Consider the following 21007-nt stretch of genomic DNA (forward strand, 5'->3'; position numbering starts at 1 on the left):
GGAAACTGAGGCCCAAAGAAGTAAGATGACTGTTCCAGGAGTAGTCTGGCCTGCTGCCTATGGTTGCTAGGCCTTATTGTAGCTTTAAAAGCCCTGCATGAACTGACTCTTCCATTACTTATCAGTGAAAAGTAGAAATGTGGGAATTTCGACTGGGCACGGTGGCTCATGCATTTAATCCCAGCACATTGGGAGGCTGAGGTGGATGGATCACCTGAGGACGGAAATTCGAGAGCAGCCTGGCCAACATGGCCAAACCCTGTCTCTACTAAAAACATGCAAAAAGTAGCCAGGCATGGTGGTGCATGTCTGTAATCCCAACTACTCGGGAGGTTGAGGTACTTGAACCCAGGAAGTGGAGGCTGCAGTGAGCCGGGAACACACCACTGCACTCCAGCCAGGGTGACAGAGTAAGACTCCATTTCAGAAAAAAGGGAGTTTCACTGAAATGGTGGGAATCCTTCCATCAGGAGAGAGCCCATCATCAGGCTGCCTGTTCACAGGGATGGGTCTACTATGAGCCCCATTTCAGAGCTTATCCTGCCTTCCCAGCTCATAGTCATTTAGCATACACAGCACCCTGGCACCTCCTTTTTTAACACCGTGAGCCTCATGTTTTGTTAGGCTAGACAAATAAAACACAGTGTTTTGTGGGGGGCGGGAAATAAATGACTATTGAGAGTGATGTATGTAACACACCCAGCCGGTTTACAATATTAAAGCCTGAATTGCAGGACAGTGTTTTCATTAAGTACTGCTATTCATTCCATTTGGAGAGACACATAAGAACAGAAACCAATCAACTCAGTAGTTTGCATGCCTTCTATCTTTGTGACGGAATTGCTTATTATTGACAGTATGAACGTTTTCACAGAATGAGAGAGAGCTAGAAAGCCAAGGTTGAAGAGAATGCTCAGGATCAGGGGAAAACATCATCTATGCTTTCTAAAGAGAGTGTCATGCTGTCTTTAATATGAAGTTTCCAGTATTTCTGTTCTAATTTGAACAAGGTACCCTGCTGTCACCCTTGTAATATGGGCCCAGAACAACTGCAGCTGCTGCTGACCTGGTGGGATCCAGTGATGCAAATGCCACAGAATGCAAGAAGGACCCAGTCTAAGCTGAGGCCCTGACTCTTTGGCAGTCCTTCAGCACTTGAGGAAGACAGTAAAGGTAAACACGTGACAAGGAAGGTCAGATCAGGAAAATGTCCTTTGAATCACAAAGTCAACCTTGCCATCTCACAGATAGGGAAGTTAAGCCCAAAAGTAAGCAAGTGGCTTTCTCAGACCATATATATATATATAGTCTCATTAGTGTCAGAGTCAAGACATGATCCCAGGTCTCTGGACTCCCAGGCCAGTATTTTTGCAACTACCTCCCGCTGTTGTCTCAGATTACAGGAACCAAATACATGTCTGTCAGTGTGCTGCTTAGTATGCAAGCCAGGCTGACCTTTATGCTCCCAGAATCATCAACCTTTTCATTGGAAACCATGTAAGGACGGTTCTGGGAAAACAGTGAAAATCATGCCACACCATAGAAACAACCAGAAGCCCTGCTCAGATGACAGAGTTCTCCTTGCCTTCCAAGTACTGAAACCAAAATATGTGTATACACAACAACTCCAGGTGGTGCTAGAAATAAGGAGATGGAAAATCAAAGACTTGATAGTTGGGCCAGTTCTTTTCCTTTTTTCTTGCCTCCCACCCCCAGTCTCTCCCCAAAAGGCCAAAATCTAGAACATCTGAGTCTTTGTCATTGATTGCCTGACAGGAACTGGCTCCTGGGAGCAGAGACCAGCCGAGATTGCAAGAGGGCTCTTCAACATGCAGCCAAGGCCCAGCCCTGGCCTCAGGAGAGCATGGCTCTTGGGACACACTTAGGAAAAATTCCCTGCTTCTCAGCAAAAAGCCTCTTCAACCCTGGAGGGATCTTCTGAGGTTTGTGGGACTCCCTACTCCCCACAAAAACCATTTTCCTGTACTTCCAGGATCCCAGATACCTGAATTCCTGTATGAGAGATTCATTTCTTTGTTTCTCACAGCATGAGAGGGGTGGAGGAAGGGCTTCTAAATGGCGAAATCCTAATGACATATTAGATCTCAGAAACTGGACTTTACAGCCCCACCTTCTCCCTTTTGCTCTGCAACTACCAACCTCACTGGCCCTTTCTCTGAAGGTTGGACCTCAAGTGTGTGTGCATGTGTGTGGACACGTTACTTTTTACAACTCATAAGAGTAAACCTGATACCCCCGCCCCCCCCACCGTACCATTTACCCTGTACCATTTACCACCTCCCCCTTCCCTCCACTCAAGGCACTTTCCTTTGTTCCAATCCCACTAATCCCTCTTACAGTAGAAACTCCATAGTTTGGCTGCTGAGGGCTAGAATCTTCCACCCACCTGTTTCAGAAATATTTTCCTAGGGACCCATTGAATGCCATTACATACAAAGGTGGTGTAATGTCAGGGAATCTTTATGCGGCACCATCAGGAGAGCCACCTACTGGGCAGGCTAAAGAGGTTGACTGCAGTGAGTGGCCAAGCAGAAGGCAGGGGCAGCTGGCAAGCTGAGCTCCGGGGCCACCCCTGTAGCTTCCAACTACACTTGCTCACACCCTAAGCTGCCCTCAGGGGGAGCAGGTCCATTTCTACCAGTCTGGGTACCAGGGGAGCTTTTGTGGAAGCTGAGGTCTACCTTGTAAGTTACTGCATCTAGCTTCTTCCTGCAAGTTCATTGGGTTTTCTGAGTGTTCCTGGAGCCTCAGGACAGGAGATGCCTGGAGTGCTAGAAATTCAGGATTCCAGAAAAATCCACCATCCCTTATGCCTCCAGCTGGACAAAGGGTCCTTCGATGTTCCCAGTAGGTTTGGGGGCACGTGGAAGTCTAGCCAGGGCTGGGAATTCTAGGGGGTGGTAAGGACAGGGTGCACAGCTGAGAAATTGCCTGAGAAGGGCCTGTTCCTTATTTGGCCTGTGACTTAGTTTGCACACTGAGCTTAGAGCAACAGGTAAACACAGACTCACATTTGGAGTGGCCTAAAGGTTTCTACATTTTGTTCCCACAGTGACTCAGTTGGTTAAAACAGACGACAGAATTGGTCCTATCTTACAGAGAAGAAAACTGAGGCTCCAGAGGGGCAAGCAAGGAAGTGACAGATTTCCCAGGACTTCTAGACCATTCTTAAGCTTGCTGCTTCATAGCACAGATAGAACAGGAAAGGGATGGAGCAGAGCTCAGTGAGAGAGATACTGGGAGAGCCTGTCTCCAGGAGGGACATGCCCCCACCCCAGGACTCAGCTCCTGGTCCGGATCCTCCCACTCAGTGGCCCCAGTGCCCCTTCTGCAGCAGTGGGACTAGAGGGAGTTGCACACTCAATCTTGGAAACGCCAGTGTCCTGATGTACGTCAAGCTCCTTCCATCAATCAGATGGGGGACAGAATGAGTCCTCAGTTCTCAGGGTCCTTTGCCTGAAGGGACAGCCATTCTTTCCCTGTTAATCCCTGCATCTCTGCTCCTGCAGCAGAAAAGAGCCCTTTGGACACTGGAGCTTGAGGAACATTTGGGCCTATTTACTAGAGAAGGTGGTGTTCGTATCAGGAAATAGGGGGATAGTGCCGGGTTTCTTGGGTTCAAACACTGGGGCTCTGCTGTGTGACCTTGGTCATGTCCCTGCCCCTCTCTGGGCCTCAATTTCCTCATGTGTCACATTACCTTGGATTAGATGGTCTCACTCTGATGGAGTTTTTAGTTATATATCCATTTATTCAACAAATCTTTTGTGAGTCAAGCCCTCCTGCAGGCACAGGGTTGGTACACAGGATTCAGCAAGAAGACAGTATGTGCTCTAAAAAAGGTCAGATTCTCATTCTGTAACGCTTTTTGGTCATGCTGTCTTTTTATCATGCTGACTTACCTTTTCAGAAAATGCCCCCGCTTCCGCTGGAGAATGGAAATTGGCAAAGAGAGAGGGAAAAGCTCCAATTTGCGCCTTTGCTATTTTAGGAGAGGTTGAAATTACGAGCCAAAGTAGAGTGATGCGCTAAGCAGAGTGACCTCCGTACTTCAAGAAAAGAGAAAACCCAGGTTCTCTGCTTCTGAAGTGGCTCGAGCTTTTGGGCGTGAGGCATTATTATATAAATTCAAGCTCGCTCCTGATCCTTAGTACCCTGAGTTGCCTGAAGGGGGGAATGGCACTGCCTGCGAGTGCAGTCCGGGCGTTCGAGCCGCCGCCGCAACCGGAGCGAGGAGCGCCCGCCTGCACCACCTGTCCCCGCCGGCATTCCAGAGTAGAGGCTGAATTGGCGGCGAGCCGGCCCGGGTCGGTAGCTGCCTCGGTCTGCGCGGGCCCTCCTAGGGGTGTGTCTCACGGATTCAACTCCGGGCCACTCCTGGAGAAGACCCGAAAGGCGCCTTCCTCCCTGGCGGGAGCCGCGTGCGCCCCGCTTTTCGCGCTGCTGTCCCGGGGCCGCCGCAGGCGGATGCACGTCCTCAGGCGACGCTGGGACCTGGGCTCCCTCTGCCGGGCCCTGCTCACTCGGGGCCTGGCTGCCCTGGGCCACTCGCTGAAGCACGTGCTCGGTGCGATCTTCTCCAAGATCTTCGGCCCCCTGGCCAGGTACGTTCTTGATGAAAGCTGGGCTCAAGCTCCCAGACTAGGGTGAGAAGGGGCCGTGCGGGGCGGGAAGGCAGCCGCGAGGGGTAGAAAAGGGTGCAAAGTTCCAGCTGGCCAGTGGTGGCCGGGATGGGGTCTCTGGAGGGTCGCGGCGCGCATTTGGCCACGCAGCGGCTCGGGCGCCACTGTTCCGCGGGCACCGGCAGCGCAGCGTCCTCGCTAGCAAGTCGGGCTGCTGGCGGGCTCCTTCCCCCAGGGGAACTCTGAGCGCCCGGCTCCGAGCTCCCTCGAGGCCGCCTCCCGGGTGGGCAAGCGGGCGCGGGCAAAAGGAGAGCTTCGGGGCATGCGGGGAGAAAGCCGGGTAGAGGCTTGCGCTCCAAAGGGGCTTGGGGCAGAAGAGCCCGGAGAGTCCGGCGGGCGAAGCGGGATGGGGATGGGAGCCACCGAGAGTGGAGCGAGACACACGGGGGCCCGGACAGGGGGCGTGAGTTGAGGAGTGGGCCACTGGGCCGGGAGAGGTCCTACTAGGACGAAACGCCTCGGAGGGGCTCCGGGGAGCTCCGGCGAGCTCTGACGGCGGGAGGGGGCAGGCGGCCGGCGGGAAGGAGTCGGGGTGGGGGTATGTGTGTGCCGCAGAAGCCACAGCGCTTAGCCTGCCGGGAAGAAAGGAAGCGGGGAAGGGAGCCGCAGCCGCCGCCGTGGAGTACTCGGTGCGCAGGGGAGGGGGAGAGGGGCGCAGCAGCGGCGCCAGGGGGAGGGGGCGGTGCGGGGGCACGGCGAGCGCGGGCCGAGCTGCGGGATTGACGTAACGAGCTTGGGTTTCCCCCAGCGTCGGGAACATGGATGAGAAATCCAACAAGCTGCTGCTAGCTTTGGTGATGCTCTTCCTATTTGCCGTGATCGTCCTACAATACGTGTGCCCCGGCACAGAATGCCAGCTCCTCCGCCTGCATGCGTTCAGCTCCCCTGTGCCGGACCCGTACCGCTCGGAGGATGAGAGCTCCGCCAGGTTCGTGCCCCGCTACAATTTCACCCGCAGCGACCTCCTGCGCAAGGTAGACTTCGACATAAAGGGCGATGACCTGATCGTGTTCTTGCACATCCAGAAGACCGGGGGCACCACTTTTGGCCGCCACTTGGTTCGCAACATCCAGCTGGAGCAGCCGTGCGAGTGCCGCGTGGGTCAGAAGAAATGCACTTGCCACCGGCCGGGTAAGCGGGAGACCTGGCTCTTCTCCAGGTTCTCCACGGGCTGGAGCTGCGGGCTGCACGCCGACTGGACCGAGCTCACCAGCTGTGTGCCCTCTGTGGTGGACGGCAAGCGCGACTCCAGGCTGAGACCGTCCAGGTGAGTGCTCGCCGGTGGTCGAGCGGGACCAGGGTCTAGGCGGGCGGAAGGTGGGGAGGTGCGACTGGCACTAGCCGGGAACCTAGCGCGCACCCTGGCGCCAGGGCGTTTGCGTCCCGGCTAGGCAGGTGCTGGGCGCCCAGTAGCGCACGTTCGCGGCGCTGTGGCGGCCTCAGAAAGGCTTTCCGCTCCGGCCCCTGACGTCCCGTCTGTCTGTCGGCAGGGTGGCCTGCGTGGTGGTTGGGAGAGCTTGCGGGGTAGGCGGCCGAAAGGCCCAGAACGAGCGCCCCGTGGCCGCCGCCGGGATGGTGCCTCGCCCTCAGACTCGGCACTGGAGAGCCTTAAAGAGCCACGCTCTCCGAGCAGCATCTCTGGTTCCCTCCTTTCCTCTATTCCGCACCCGGGTTCCGAAGTCTCCTTTCGGCACTCTCTTCCTCCTTTTGGCGCCTGCATTCTTCCCTCCCCCTTTTTTCTCGCTTCGTCTGTTTACCTTGTTCTCCCTCTTTCTCTCTTGTGCCCCAGATCTTGTCTGCTCCTGTTTGCTCGCTGTATCCTTCTTTCCATTTTCCTCTCTCGCTTTTCTTCTGTTTCTCTCTTACCCTTTATGTTTCTCTTTTCTTGCCCGACTTTTATCACCTCTCTCCTTCCCCCATCTAGCTCAGTTCTCCCCGGGCGGCTGGGTGTTCCTCTGTCACTATTTTCTGATATCCCGGGAGAGTTCAAGGTTCCAGACTTGCCTCTTACTACTGGCTGCATGTGAGGCATCCGCGGCGCTTTGGGATTGCCAGGGAACACCCCGCGGACCGAGGGGCGGGCTGGGTTGCTGCCCCACCAGGAGCCTAACACACACACACACACACACACACACACACACACACGCCCGTGCCCCGACATGGGTCGCTGCCAGCCCATTTTCTGGGAGCCTGGGCTGATGCAGTAAAAGCTGATTTATTAATAGTCTGTAGCCAGAAACAAGAGTATTTTCCTCCCTCCAGCCACAATATCCAGTTACTGGAGGTCATGGAGCACTATAAAGTGGGTGGTGGTGGGGTGGGGGAAGTGAGTGCTATGGGGTGCAGTTGGTCCAAGCAGGGCTGGTGTTTCCAAGTCTCCTTAAAACAAATATGGGCTGAAGCAGGGAGTCCAGGGGGTGCACAAGGTGAGTTTCATTGCCTGGAGGCCTCTGGATGGGGTCTCTGGGCCGGCAAGGACAGGTCTGTGTCCTGTGTGCCCGCTGCCCCATGGTGCACTTGGTACTCTGGAGGAGCAGATGCTCTCTTCTTGCAGTTTACAGTGTTCTTTCTCAAATGCTGGAATTGTGGCAGAATCAGACAAACTTGTATTTTCTTTCTGGTACTAACAGATTTTTTCTTACCCCCCAAGAAAACCTTAGCCCCAGGACCTCAAACCATCGGTAGAATTGTGTAAATCATTGTTACAACAATATTCCGGTGTTTAAGAAGTTCCCAAACAATTTGGTAATATTGAAAAGAATTTCTCATACTGACAAAGCTTGTCTGTGTAGTGAGAGGTGGTAATATTTAAAAAGCTCTTTTGGGCAAAAGTAGAATTCCACAGCCACGACTATAGCAGAGAAGTGAAAACAAGGTCTTGGTCACCATGGAAGACACAGCCTTGTCTGGAGTTTCACAGGGCACATGTGCCTTTACCCATCCTTTTGAACATGTCGGTCAGGGTGTGATGTCTGTAAACACACATTATTAATGTGGTCTAGATTATCTCTTTGGTGGCTACTGTCTTCTGGCAGATTGCTTCTCGCATTCTCCAGAAGATAACCAGGACCCCTCAAAGCCTCTTGGATTGTCCCAAATTGAAGTAAAATTATTTGAAATGATATAGGATTTTCTTGGTTATTAAAAGGGTGATACCGCAGTGCCATCTAGTCTAATCAAAGAACAACCACGTTCTAAAAATTCACAGTTACTGGATTTTACGGTATTTGCAAAAATGAAATAAAATTTGCTAGAGAAATGCATTGCTACTTCAAGGGCACCTTTTTATTTCATTCATTCCTGCCCACCTCCAGAAATATTCACCTTGAAGAATAGGGATAGCCTAGGGGTTTCAGAATTTCCCTGGATGTTGACAGATCCCTAGGGGCTGCAGGACCAGTTCTGTGAGTTCTGATAATATGTAAGAGCCAAGGTGTACATGTGTGTGTGAGAATGAGAGAGTGTGTGTATATGAGTGTTATATGTGTCTGTGTGAGGTGAAAATTTAGAGGCAAAGGCAGCTGCACCGGTGGTGAAATGTGGGGGTGAGAAGCTTGTATCTGGAGATGGAGGAGTCTACTTTTAGGAGTTCCTGGGTCAAACAGCATCTTCATGCCAGCTGGTGGTCTCTGCTCCTTTCAACTGAGGAGAACAGCAGTTCCATCTTCCTGGCCTGGGAGTTCAGACAGCTGGACCTTAGTTCTAGGCCAGCCACAATCCCATGTGACCCTCAACCAAATCCTGTGTGAAGAGCGCACTTCCAGTTTGTGATCAGCATTCATATCCCTTACGTCTGGTATTTCTCTGTAAGCTTGCGCTATTTTCAGCAAGAGGTCAGAGTGGACAAAAATATCCCCATCTATCAGAGGAGAATGAAGCCCAAAAAGGCTAAAGGGCTTCCCCGGAATCACTGAATTTTTCAGCAGCACAGAAGGAATCTGACTCCAGTTCTGTCTGACTCCACAACCCTGGCTCTGTTGACTGCCCCTTGATGAACAATGGTTTTTGCAAAAATGCAGTGAAGTCTTTCATTTTAGTCATTCCCACAAAGTGAATGAACACTCAATAAATGTTGGCTGATGTTGTTATCACCTATATCACTATCATCGTCAGTCATTTTACAACATGTGAGTTTGGATGAGTGATTGGGCCAGAGTTACCACACCTATTGCGAGAAGAATGGATTTCCACATACCTGAGGCTTTCTAGTCACCGGGGTAGGTCTTGTGGCTAAATTGCAGAGGGGCCTTTCATTGCCATGTTAAGAATTCCTGCAAAGCTGAGCAGGATGGGAGCTGACTGAGGCAGGGTTGCATGAGCTTCAGGAGGAGTCTTCAGCTGCGACAGGAACCACCTACTGACTCACAGCCATTCATCCACATTAGTGGGGGGGGGGGGTATCACAGGCTATTGTGGCTGCAAGCCAAGACTCTGAATCCTGCTCCCAGAACTACATTTGAGGTGCTTCTCTGCCTCCGCTGATGGTAAAGTGCTTGGGTGGTATATATAACTGCTGAATAGAAACAACCGTGATCATGTTGCCTGGAGAGGACAGAGGGGAGAGAGAGAGAGAGAGAGAGTGAGAGAGCGAGAGAGTGCTTGGCTGGTGAAAGGCTCAGGTTGTTTATTAAGAATAATATTTCTTTAAAAAAAATCAGAAATTGGATTTCATTCATTTGTCTGCCAGTATGTTGTTTGCAGTCAGAGAAGGGAAGGGTCCCGCTCATTTTAGAATTTCTGAGGCCATTTTTGAAAGTGTATCCAAACATTATTGCTTACAAGCTGTTAAAAGTCCCAAATTCTGCAGGCTTTTCTCAGGCCAAATTTCCTCTGTTTGTAGCCCACTCTACTGTGCCATTTGTTCTGTAGGGGGAATTCAGAACTGGCCCTAAAGAAATAGCACTAGCCCCCTTCTCCTTCACTAGGTATCATGCTGGCCAGCATGCACAGAATGGGGTTGAGAGGTCAGGGTCCATGGCTATACAAGTCAAAGAATCTGATCATATTCATGTTGCACCCTAGACTTTTAGCATCTCCAAAATTTTCAATTTGGATGAGTGATTGGGACACGGTTACCACACCCATTAGGAGAAGAACAGATTCCTACATCCCCGAGGCGTTTTATTCACCAGGGGCAGGTCTTGTGGCTTGATTGTAGAGGAGCCTTTCATTGCCATGTTGTGAATCTATGCAAAGCTGAGCAGGATGGGAGCAGGCTGAGGTATCTGGAAGAGTAATTAATTACTATCTCTAATCCAGTAGGATATCATAGACGGGAAAGGACTAAAAAATGTCTTTTTGGTCATTTTGTTTTATAAAATAGCGGGAAAAGCTTTCTTTTCTTTCTGTTTGTATTTAAAAGGTGGCTCTATTTCAAAAGAGCTATAACTATAGAGCGTGTGTACCTGATCATGCCTCACAAGCCCACACTTCCTCTTTTTCTCTTCCTTGATTTTGCAGTGAGGCAAGATGACACAACAGGCTTGTGGTATAGGCTGAGGCATTAACCAGAATGGACCACTATAGCCAGCAGTCAGAACTGGTCATGTGGTTCATCAGGCTGTAAGCTATTGGGCTCTCGGCTTTACTTAGCTCAGGATACATTTCTTCAGCTGTCTTTGAGGGCTGTGGTACCATCTTACCTATTTCATAGAAGGGGAGAAATCTACCATTATAGCATCTGTAGAATGTCGGTAGTATTAGTTAGCATCTTTGCATGGATGGCAAACACGGTGTTGGAGTCCTGACAAAGCTGTAAGTTCTCAGGTAGTACAAAAGGCTATTCAGAATTAACATCACTTAATAATAATTTTATATCTGTGCTATGTGGCAATTAAAATGCTAAAGCTTGTCTTTTATGGATATCAGTCATCAACTGAGGCAGTATGAAATGACATTAAAAGAATAGTCATCCCTTTTATTCTGTCATTCGTTAAACAAAATTTTGTGAAACTGTTCATTATATTCCAGGGAAGAGACATTGTTCTCCTCTCACAGAGCTTACGGTAGAACAGAACAATTTGGTACTTTAGATATTTAATTAAAAAATGGATTTTGTTTGAAAACACTTTGAAAATCAATAATGTCTTTAAAATGTCATACATTTACCAGAATATATAAAAAATAGAGAAAAGTCCATCTGTTATGTTGTAGTTTGGGACTAATCAGCAAAGCAGATGGAGTAACTATTATGTCTCTGGCATGACGCTAGCAGCTGGGGAGATTAGAGCCAAGATGAAACCAAAAAAGCCAGGATCACCATCTTTAGCCTCAAGTCCATAAAGATTATGAAGTGCAGGACTGTGTAGTGTAGACAGGTACTGGGAAAGGAAGTTTAGATTTTGCACAAGCCCTTTCCCCTCCCCTGGTCTCAGTGTCTTACCTATAAAATGGGAGATTTAAATGAGATGCTTTCCAGGGCCCTTTTCTTTCTAACGTATGAGGAACAGGCTAGATAAAGGAGCCATCCTTTTGAGAAGGCCTCTGGGAGTAGGAGAGTTATATAAGGAAGAAAGGAGGCATTGTGGATGGGCATGGAGTCCTCACGACCTTTTGAGGTCCAGCAACCTCACCTAGGAAGGTCTGGCCAGACCTGAAAGGTTCCTGCTTGGAGAAATAATGGTTAGGGAAGTAGGTGGGGCTAGGCTCCACTGTGGAGAGCTTGGAATGGCAATGAGGAACCCCAGTAAATATGAGACGCTCTTGGTTGGAAAGAGTGCAAAAAACCCATGCAAGTAAATAAAGGCTGGAGTCTAGGTAAAGCTATCTCCCTGACATCTAGTCTGGAATGTAGGTGGTACCAGCTACCAAAACTGAGAGGTTGAGAAGGGGATCTAGTTTGGGCTGGAGGGTACTAAGGAGTCATGACTGCTTCCCGTTGCCTAGATTTCTAGTGGATAGGCCTTATAAGGAGGTGAGAACTTGGGCTCTGGGGCGGGTTAGGTCTCAGTTGTACATAATATGTGGGAATCTTTGAACCCAGTTAATCTGAATTCATAATTGGCATTGTTATTTAAATGATAGCTGCCATTCACATATGGAACCCTTAGCCAAGGAAAAGGATATTTGAATAAAGGAATAAAGATCAATAGTTACGATTACATAAGAATAATATATGGTTATCTGTCCAAAAAAAGGCAAAGTGAAAAGGATTCAAACTGGTAAAAATATGCACAAGAATTGCAACAGACAAAAAGTTGAAATCATTGCTGTACAAATAACTCTCATGAATTGATTAGAGAAACAAAGGACATGATCAGACAATTTACAATGCAGGACCCCCAGCTAGTTTGCAGACATGGCAAAACTGTTTCATTTCACCGATACTAAAGAAATGCACATTTAAACATAGAATACTTTTTTTGCCTCTCTAATTAACCCTGATTAAATAAACAAACAAAGCAAAACCCAACATATATCACCACCAAACAAAGTTAGTAGACAGTGCCGACAAGGGCATGGCAAAGATCAAAATTCTCATACATTGTAGGTGGGAATTTAACTTGAATGATCTTTTTGGAAATAATATAAACACAGGATATAAAAATATTCATTTCCATGACCCATAATTTCTTTTCTGATATTTTACAGAAAAACATAATTTTATACATGCTTTCATTCATTCATTCATTCATTCAGCAAATATTTATTGAGTATCTGCTATCACTGTGCGATGTGCTAGAGTAACTGGGAAGAACCAGGTAGATGTGGTCCCTGCCTTCATGGGAGTGGGAAAGACAGACAGGAAACAAATTATCAATTACTTAAAATTGTATGAAGTGCCATGGGAGAAAAGTACAGAATGGTATGAGAACATATACTAGGAGACTAACGGGAGTTATTATAAGTGCAGCAAATTGGAAACAATCTGAACATCCATATAGAGAAGAATGGTTCAAGAAGTCTCAGTACATCCACTTGAAGGATTATTACAAAACCATTCAAATGTCCTTTGATAGAGTATGGAAAATTGCTAGTGATTTAATGCTAAGAGAAAAAGAGATAGATAATTATGGACCTAGTATGACTACAATTATGTTAAAGAAAGAAAGAGAACAAGAGAGCGAGCAAGTGAGAGAAACCATCTCCCCAGCCCTCCCAAATCTAAGCATAAAAGGCAGAGACTGGAAGAAAAAATACTAGCATATTAATAGATCTATTAGTGATTTATTTTCTAATTCTGCTTTTCTGAAGGTTTTGGATTTCCTTTATGAGTTTACATTACTTATTTAATAAAAATAAACATTAACAATTTTTAAAATAATGTTTTACTCTGCTGTGATAAATTACACACAGGTCTACTTTTTTGGTTCCTGGCTGGTTATTTCATTATACTCTTGATATCCTGGGAGCCCTTAATGAGGAGAGTAGCCTCAGCACAGATAAACCCTCACACTGACAGGCAGAGGTGATAAGTCAGACATTGGCTACTGCTTTTTGATAACTGGCTATTATCATATTCCCACACAACACATGGAACTCTTTTTACACCAGTACGGTATAGAGCTATTTGAGTGACTTGCTATCGTTTTTTCCTCATTTATAAGTTATAAATTTTAATTTATAAATTATATGGAACAGGAAGTTAATAGTGGTACATAGTTGGAAATATAAGGCTTATTTTGCTCAGCTGGAGCCATCCGAGATAGTCTGGACTTTGGATCTCCATGAGTTTCTTTCTTAGTGAGTTGACACCAGGGCTGATGATCTGGCAGGAAGAGTTAAAATCTTGGGGTTGGTAAAGGGTTATAGTTCTAAACATCCATAACTGAGAGCTTAGATCAGTTAGTGTATATGTGCTGCTCTCATCTAGCAGAAAAGGAGAGTTCACTTTGCTAGGCAGCCTCCTCCTAGAGAAGTTTCACTGCAAAGAGCATCACTCCAAGTTAACCATAAAGTAAGTTGATTAGAAATGTCATCATCCAACAATTTCAATATCTGAGGGACCACTCTGTACATATAGTGAGGCGCATAATCTTATTGTTGAAACTCCACTGAAACTACACCCTAGGTACAAGTTGTTTTGACAGTGTAAAGAACGTGCTTCACAGTTGAAAAGCTAATAATGATATTTCGTGACACATGAAATGCAGTATTTAGTCACTGAGTTTAAAAAGAAATGTATGGATGGGAAGGAATTACCCCCTTTCTATGAAAGGATAATGAATAATCCACTTAATGATATATGTCATCTAAAACAATGTCCTTGTAAGCTTAGATAAATATTTGTCTAAACTTTAGTAAAATATTTATTGACAAAAAAGCTTTTCTCATTTTACTAAGTATTGAACTTCACAGATTATTCAGTTGGTCTTATTGCATCCCATTTGTTATTTCTGCCATTTTGCCTCTGAAAACAGTGTTGAAGACTGACACATTTCAGAGCATTACACTAAATAAATCTGTCTTGCACATTTCACTGTGCTTTTTCTGGAATATTATAAATATTCAAATATAGGCAAACATGCAGATTCAAAATAAAATTTAATACATGCAAATTGTGCATAAATTCCATATTTATAACTTAGCAATAGTTTTGAACTTGTTATCCTATGATACAAATGTACCAAATAGGAGCTTATGGGAATTATCAATAAATGTATTTTTCTGATTAAACTGTGGGCTCTTTTTCAGTCACAATTTAAGCTTCAATTCTGAGCTATTTTATAAGAGAATAATTTGCACTTCATTTACTCTGAATTGTCAAGAATCGTGTTCTTCCCCAATGTAAGTGTCTGCAAAGAGGACTTCTTATTCAGTTTGATTGCTTTTTAAATTTTACTAGCGGAGATGCCCTAGTGAGTCTGAGAGAATTGGTCTATTTCTTGTGAAGAGTTTAGTTCTAATGAATCACTTCCATGCACTGTTCTGTACAAATACAGAGCAATTGAAATGTGTAATGTATTGGTTTACATCAAATGGATTAGGCCTATGTACACCATTCCTTGCATTAATTTACTTTCTCCCATAACTGTACTAATAACTACAAATCTTCAGTATAGTATTAGCTTCAATTTACTCATAAAGATCCTTGGATTTTTGCTGATTTCCTACAGGAGAGTCAATGTAAGCAAAGAGTATTTAGAAATTGACTAGGGTGACCAAGTTCCATCATGCAACCCAAAAATACTTTTAAAGGGCTCTTTGATCATGGCAGCCAACTATTGTTATTACAATAAATAGGAGTTGACTAAACTCACCAGTTAAGATCTATATTGTCACAATGGATGAAAATAAAAAATCCAGTTATATGCTGTGTGTAAGAGACAAAGGTAAAACATAAGAACACAAAGCACACAAAAAGGATTGGAATAGGTACACTATGCAAACAATAACCAGAAGTAAGCTGATATGGCTATGCTGATATTAGATAAAACAGACTTTAAAGCAGAACTGTTATTACGGATAAACAGGATCACTGTGTAATGATTAATAGTTCAGTTTATTATTTTCAGATGACAGTTCTAGACATGCATATGCTAAATACAATAAGTTTGAAACATATAAAGCAAAGGTTGGCAAAGCTAAAAGGAGAAATTATAAAATCTGATTTTTTTCAGAAATTGATGGGTCAAATGAGCAAAAAGTGGATAAGGATCTGAACAGCATGATTAACAAGCTCAATATAATGGATATAAATACACACATATAAACATATACATCTAAAATACACACACACACATATATATATATACCTTGAATATATATATATACCTTGAATATATATATATATATATATATGTATGTATATACACACAAGAAATGCCCTGACTGAACTCATTTATATTACCTTCCAAAGGCTGTGTCTACACAGATATATATCATTTGCACACAATTGGAAGCATACACAGTCATCTCAAGCACATATGGAACACTTTTGAAAACAGACCATATACTAAGCCCTAAAGTTAGTCTTGAAAAACTTCAGTGAATGAATTACCTCGTAGACCATACTATCTGATCACATGCAGTGTTTAAACATTGGGTGTTGCGTTATACCCGAGTGCATGTGAAGGAACATTAGTAGTTTGATATAGTTGGAAGTATTACCAGTCATTCACTGACCACATAATGTTTCTTAATTGACATACAAAAGTGAAGAACTCCAAGACTTAGGTAGTTTGACCCAGGTAACTTGACCTGATTTTCCATGAAGATCTATTACTATTTGGGGGCACCTACTGAGCCAGGTCCTGTGCAAGGAGCATATTATATATTGTCTTATTTAATTTTTACAACAACCCTCTGAGGTAGACATATTAAAACCCCATTTAAAGATGAGAAAACAGAGAACTGGACAAGATGTATAACCTGCTAAATCTTCATAGCTGGACAGTATTGGAGCTGGCATTTAAAATCAGCTGGGATATTTGGCCTGTCTCGTATATTTTAATGTCTACTAAATTCTTAGACAAATCTCCAAAAACCTTTTTCTTTTCTGTGGCTATGTATATACAAGCTAAGTGGAATGGAGACCTGAAGTAATTATCTGGAGCTATCAAGATCCAACGTATTCACTGGTTTTTAAAAAGCAACTTTTAAAAATTTAATAAGAGTCACTCTTTCAAGGTGAACTCTGCAGCTCTATTTTCCCCTGTTAAAGATTTAGATGTGCAAGTTATTTCGACTGTTTTTTTACACTGAAGATTTACACAGAAGTATGAAGTTTTAGGGGAAATAAAAAAAGACTTATGCTAGAGGAAAGATTCAGGTTTTCTCTTTTCAAATAAGAAAAATGAGGACCTTAACTGTATTTTAATTTCTACTTCCTTGTAGACTACCTGTATGGTACATACGCTTTACAAAATTTGTGTGAGGCCAAAGAATCTTGCTCCTTTTAGAATGTTGGCATTTGTCTCATTAGCAGTTAGTTGCATTGCTTTGACCAATTGTGGCCTGTTTCCATAAATGACCATTGCTTTTTGCTGAATTTGGTCTGTGTAGACACAGCCTTTGGAGGGTAGTATAAACGAGTTAAGCCAGGGCATCTCTTGTAATCTGGGAACAGAGGAGCAAGTGAAATAAAGATACTTTCTTTCAAAAACCAAGGGAGGAGTCCCAGAACAAATGAATCCTGAAGCCTACTGTTATTTTAGGGGCTCGTCGTGAAGATAATAAGAATTCATTTTGTTGCTGAAATAACTAAAAGTAGCACATTCCCATAGGAGTGACCATTCTCTTCCTTTTGGAAGAGGCAGCTTTAGAAAAGTACCATTATGCAAAGCTGGAGGCCATTAAAAAAGTGCCATTAAAGAGAATGCAAATTAGCATGGGACTACCAGTCTGGCAGGCATTATTAATGTGGGAGGCAAAGAAATTAGGTTGAAGGTATGGAAGAACCATAAAAAGACAACCAGAGGTCAGTGTGACATTGGGCTGATGGCCAGTTCAGCTGCCTCATGGCTGAGACTTTGCTAAGTGTAAGATTAACTGACAAAACAGCTTGAAGGTTGACGAACTATTTCAGCTCATTGCCAGGTACTCTAGAGGCACAAACACTTATTTTTGTGATTTGTTTTTGCTGAAAGTGGTACAGTATGTTCTAATAGTATAATAGGCTAGCTCTAACTCATTAAAACAATGTTTAAATGAAGCATATTGGTATGAATGATGCGTAGTAGGCTATTTATGAAAAATTACTTCAATAAAAACCTTCACGAACATGTAAAAATGATTTTATGTATAAACACACTATAAGATTTATGAAAGATAATTATATGAGAATATGAAGCTGAAGTAAGGTATTTTTTAAAAATTACATTGTTGTACAAAGTGATCTGTTAATATTTCTGCTTTTAGGTAAGGATCTATGCTTTGCATCTGCCTCCCTCAGGAGTGTGTGTGACTTGAGCAAATTAAAAAAAAAGAAAAAGATCATTTCAGCATTAGTATAGCATTCTACAATCTTCTGGAAGCTTTTGTATTTATCGCCATATGGGTGTACATTAAATCTGCATCTCCCTCTCATTTATATGTTTATGAAGTTATAAAGATATACACATGCACACACAAAATAATTAAGCAACTGCTGTATGTTTGACAACCATTGGTGACTTAATGCCAGTTAGAGGGGGTTAAAAAAAACACTTGCTCTGTTAATCCAATTGTTCCCATGCTTTCTGGTTTATGCACTTAAGGAGAGAACCCATTTAAAGTGCCAGAATTTGCATACACTCAGCTTTGACTGAGACTTGTATTTAATCCAGTGATCTTGAAAAATTATTAGTGAGGGGTTCATAGGCCTAAATGTCATGAGATCCATTAGGACGAGACTGAACGCACACTTTTTGGCTGCCTCATTTATAGGAAGGGGTATGCTTTTGATATGGGAAGAACTAAAGGTATCAGGATCAGCTGGACTGTTCAGTGCAGCCAGATTAGCTCAGCTTTTCTCAAGTGTGTTGCAGCCACTTTGCCTAATGCCATTATGGGAAAGTGGCTCATAATTTTACAGAGTTCAGCTGAATGCTAAATGCAAGGCTACGTACAGTATTCATATGCATGGAAGTTAGCAGTTGCATTAATGAACTCTCCTGTTTTAAAAATTCGGATTGGACTGGAATGGGCAGGATTGTGATACTCCCCTTTGAATGTCATCTTTGTTTTGCTTTAAATCATGGTGATGTAACTATTATTCATTGTAGGAAGATTATGACTCCAGTGTCCAAGGACTGGGTTCGGGGTTTCAGGTTGTAACCTTTGGCTGGGAATGCCTTCTCTAGAGAATGTCACAGAGGTCAGATTTCTATGCTGACTGCAAACAAGCCTGTGACCAAGAAATCCAGCTCTTCTGGTTTGCTGGGGTCTGACTCCAGGATGCAGTTCTTTCTGGTTAACAGAGGGGACTCTTGTATGCAGTAAACCTGCCAAGATGGAGACATGTGGTATCAGCCATTTTCATTACAGCCATCTTAGGAATGTGAAGTTGTATCTCATTGTGGTATTGATTTGCATTTTTCTGATGGCTAATTATGTTAAACATCTTTTCATGTGCTTATTGCCCATTTAATTGTATTCTTTCGAGAAATGTCTATACGGGTTGACTTGGTTAATTGTGCTATTTCTTTTTTAGTATTAATTGTTTTTTACATATTCCAGGTACAAGTCTCTTATAAGATACATGCTTTGCAAACATTTTACTCTCATTCAGTGGTTATTGCTTTGCTTTCTTGAGATATCCATTGAAGCAGGAAAGTTTTAAATTTTGATGGAGTCTAATTTAATTTTGTTCTTTTGTTTCTTCTGAATGCTTTGCCTAATGACCACAAAAATTTACTCCTATATCTCCTTTTGAGAGTTTTATAGTTTTACCTTTTACAATAAGGTCAATGACCTATTTCAAGTGAATTTTTGTGCATATTGTGAAAAATGAGACTCACCCATAAGATGGCTATAACTTTATTCTTTTTTATGTAGGTAAAGGTTGTCCCAGAGTCCTTTGTTGAAGTGTGTTTTTCTTTATTCAATTTCCTTGGTGCAGTTATACAAAATCAATTGATCATAAATCTTTGGGTTTATTTCTGGATTCTATTTTACTTGTCTATAAAGCTATCTTTAAACAAGTGACACACAGCCTTGACTGCTGTTGCTTTGTAGCTAGTTTTGAAAGCAGGAAGTATGAATCTTTTATTTATTTATTTTTCTTTCCCTAGATTGTTTTGATTATTCTTGGCACCTTGGATTTCATTGTGAATTTTAGGATCAGCTTATCAATATAGAAGCCAGCTGGGATTTTTTAAAGGGATTGTGTTAAATATGTTTGGGGGAGCACTGCCATATGGACAATATTGTTTTTCAATTCATAAACATGGGCTATTTTTCCATTTGTTTAGGTCTTCTTTAAATTCTTTCAGTGCTGATTTGAAGTCTTTAGATTGCAAGTTTTTAACTTCTTTTGTTAAATTTATTTATAAGTATTTTACTTTTTTTGACATTATTGTAAATTGAATTTTTTTTAATTTTTGGATTGTTCATTGCTACTATATAAAAATATAGTGTTTTTGTTGTCGTTGTTGTTTTTGCAATGGAATCTCTGTCAACAAGGCTGGAGTGTAATGGCACAATCTCAGCTCACTGCAACCTCCGCCTCCTGCATTCAAGCAACTCTCCTGCATCAGCCTCATAAGTAGCTGGTATTACAGGCTCATGCCACCATGCCCAGCTAATTTTTGCACTTTTTCTAGAAACGGGTTTTCATCGTGTTGACCAGTCTGGTCTTGAACTCCTGACCTCAAGTGATCTGCCTGCCTTGGCCTCCCAAAGTGCTGAGATTACAGGCATGATCCACCATACCTGGCCAATTAATTTTAAAATATTGATCTTGTATGCTGCAGCCTTGCTGAATTCATTTTTAATTTCTAATAGTTTTTCAGAGTAACTCTCAAGTTTTTCTATATACAAATGACATAATTTGGATGTGTGTTCCCCACAATCTCATGTTGAAATGTAATCCCCCGTGTTGGAGGTAGGGCCTGGTGGGAGGTGTTTGGCTTATGGGGGCAGATCTCTCATGAATGGCTCAGTGCCCTCCCTGTGGTAATGAGGTCACATGAGATCTGTTTGCTTAAAAGAGCCTGGCAGCTCCACCTATCTCTCTTGCTCCTTCTCTTGACATGTGATACACTGGCTCCCCTTCACCTTCCACCATGATTATAAGCTTCCTGGGACCCACACCAGAAGCAGAAGCCAGCAGTATGCTTTCTGTACAGCCTGCTGAACTATAAGCCAAATAAACTTCTTTTTTATGTTACCCAGTCTCAGACATTCCTTTATAGCAACACAAATGGACGAATACAACATGCTCATGTTATCTGTGAATAGATACTTTTATTTCTTACTATCCCATGTGGACGAATTTTATTTCTGTTTCTTGCCTAATTTTCTTGGCTAGATTCTCCAGTAAAATGTGAAATAGAAGTGGTTATTATTAACTTTTTATCTTGCTTTTGATCTCAGGGGAAAGCATTCAGTCTTTCACTATTTTTATTTTTTTTTGAGACAAGGTCTCACTGTCATTCAGGTTGGGATGCAGTGGCATGATCACAGCTCACTGCAGCCTCAATCTCCTGGAGCTTGAGGGAACCTCCCACCTCAGCCTTCCAAGTAGGTAGGACTACAGGCAAGGATCATTATGCCTAATTTTTAAATTCTGTATAGAGGTGGAGTCTTGCTATGTTGCCCAGGCTGGTCTTAGACTCCTGGGCTCAAGTGATTTTCCTGCCTCAGTCTCCCAAAGTGTTGGGATAACAAGTGTGAGCCACTGCTCTCTGCCCATTCACCATTAAATATGTTAGTTCAAGGTTTTT

The 21007-nt window shown here is 43.7% G+C and overlaps 1 protein-coding gene across 6 annotated transcripts in view; it reads left to right on the plus strand.

The window, feature by feature from the left end:
• The first annotated feature begins 3886 nt into the window (after positions 1–3886).
• The window catches only part of HS6ST2 (heparan sulfate 6-O-sulfotransferase 2), a 309515-nt gene continuing 292394 nt past the window's right edge, over positions 3887–21007 (plus strand). For 4 of the 6 annotated variants that reach the window (XM_017509785.2, XM_037731811.1, XM_037731810.1 and 1 more), the window contains exons 1-2: positions 3887–4625; positions 5452–5970. In XM_017509785.2, coding sequence (XP_017365274.1) covers positions 4198–4625; positions 5452–5970 — 947 coding nt within the window. In that variant the 5' untranslated portion in view covers positions 3887–4197. Of the gene's footprint in view, positions 4626–4828; positions 4927–5261; positions 5333–5451; positions 5971–21007 lie in introns of those variants that run through there. The other 2 variants (XM_037731813.1, XM_037731812.1) reach the window with 2 other exon arrangements.

The sequence above is a fragment of the Cebus imitator genome, unplaced genomic scaffold, assembly GCF_001604975.1.
Source record: "Cebus imitator isolate Cc_AM_T3 unplaced genomic scaffold, Cebus_imitator-1.0 Scaffold421, whole genome shotgun sequence".
NCBI classification, from domain to species: domain Eukaryota; kingdom Metazoa; phylum Chordata; class Mammalia; order Primates; family Cebidae; genus Cebus; species Cebus imitator.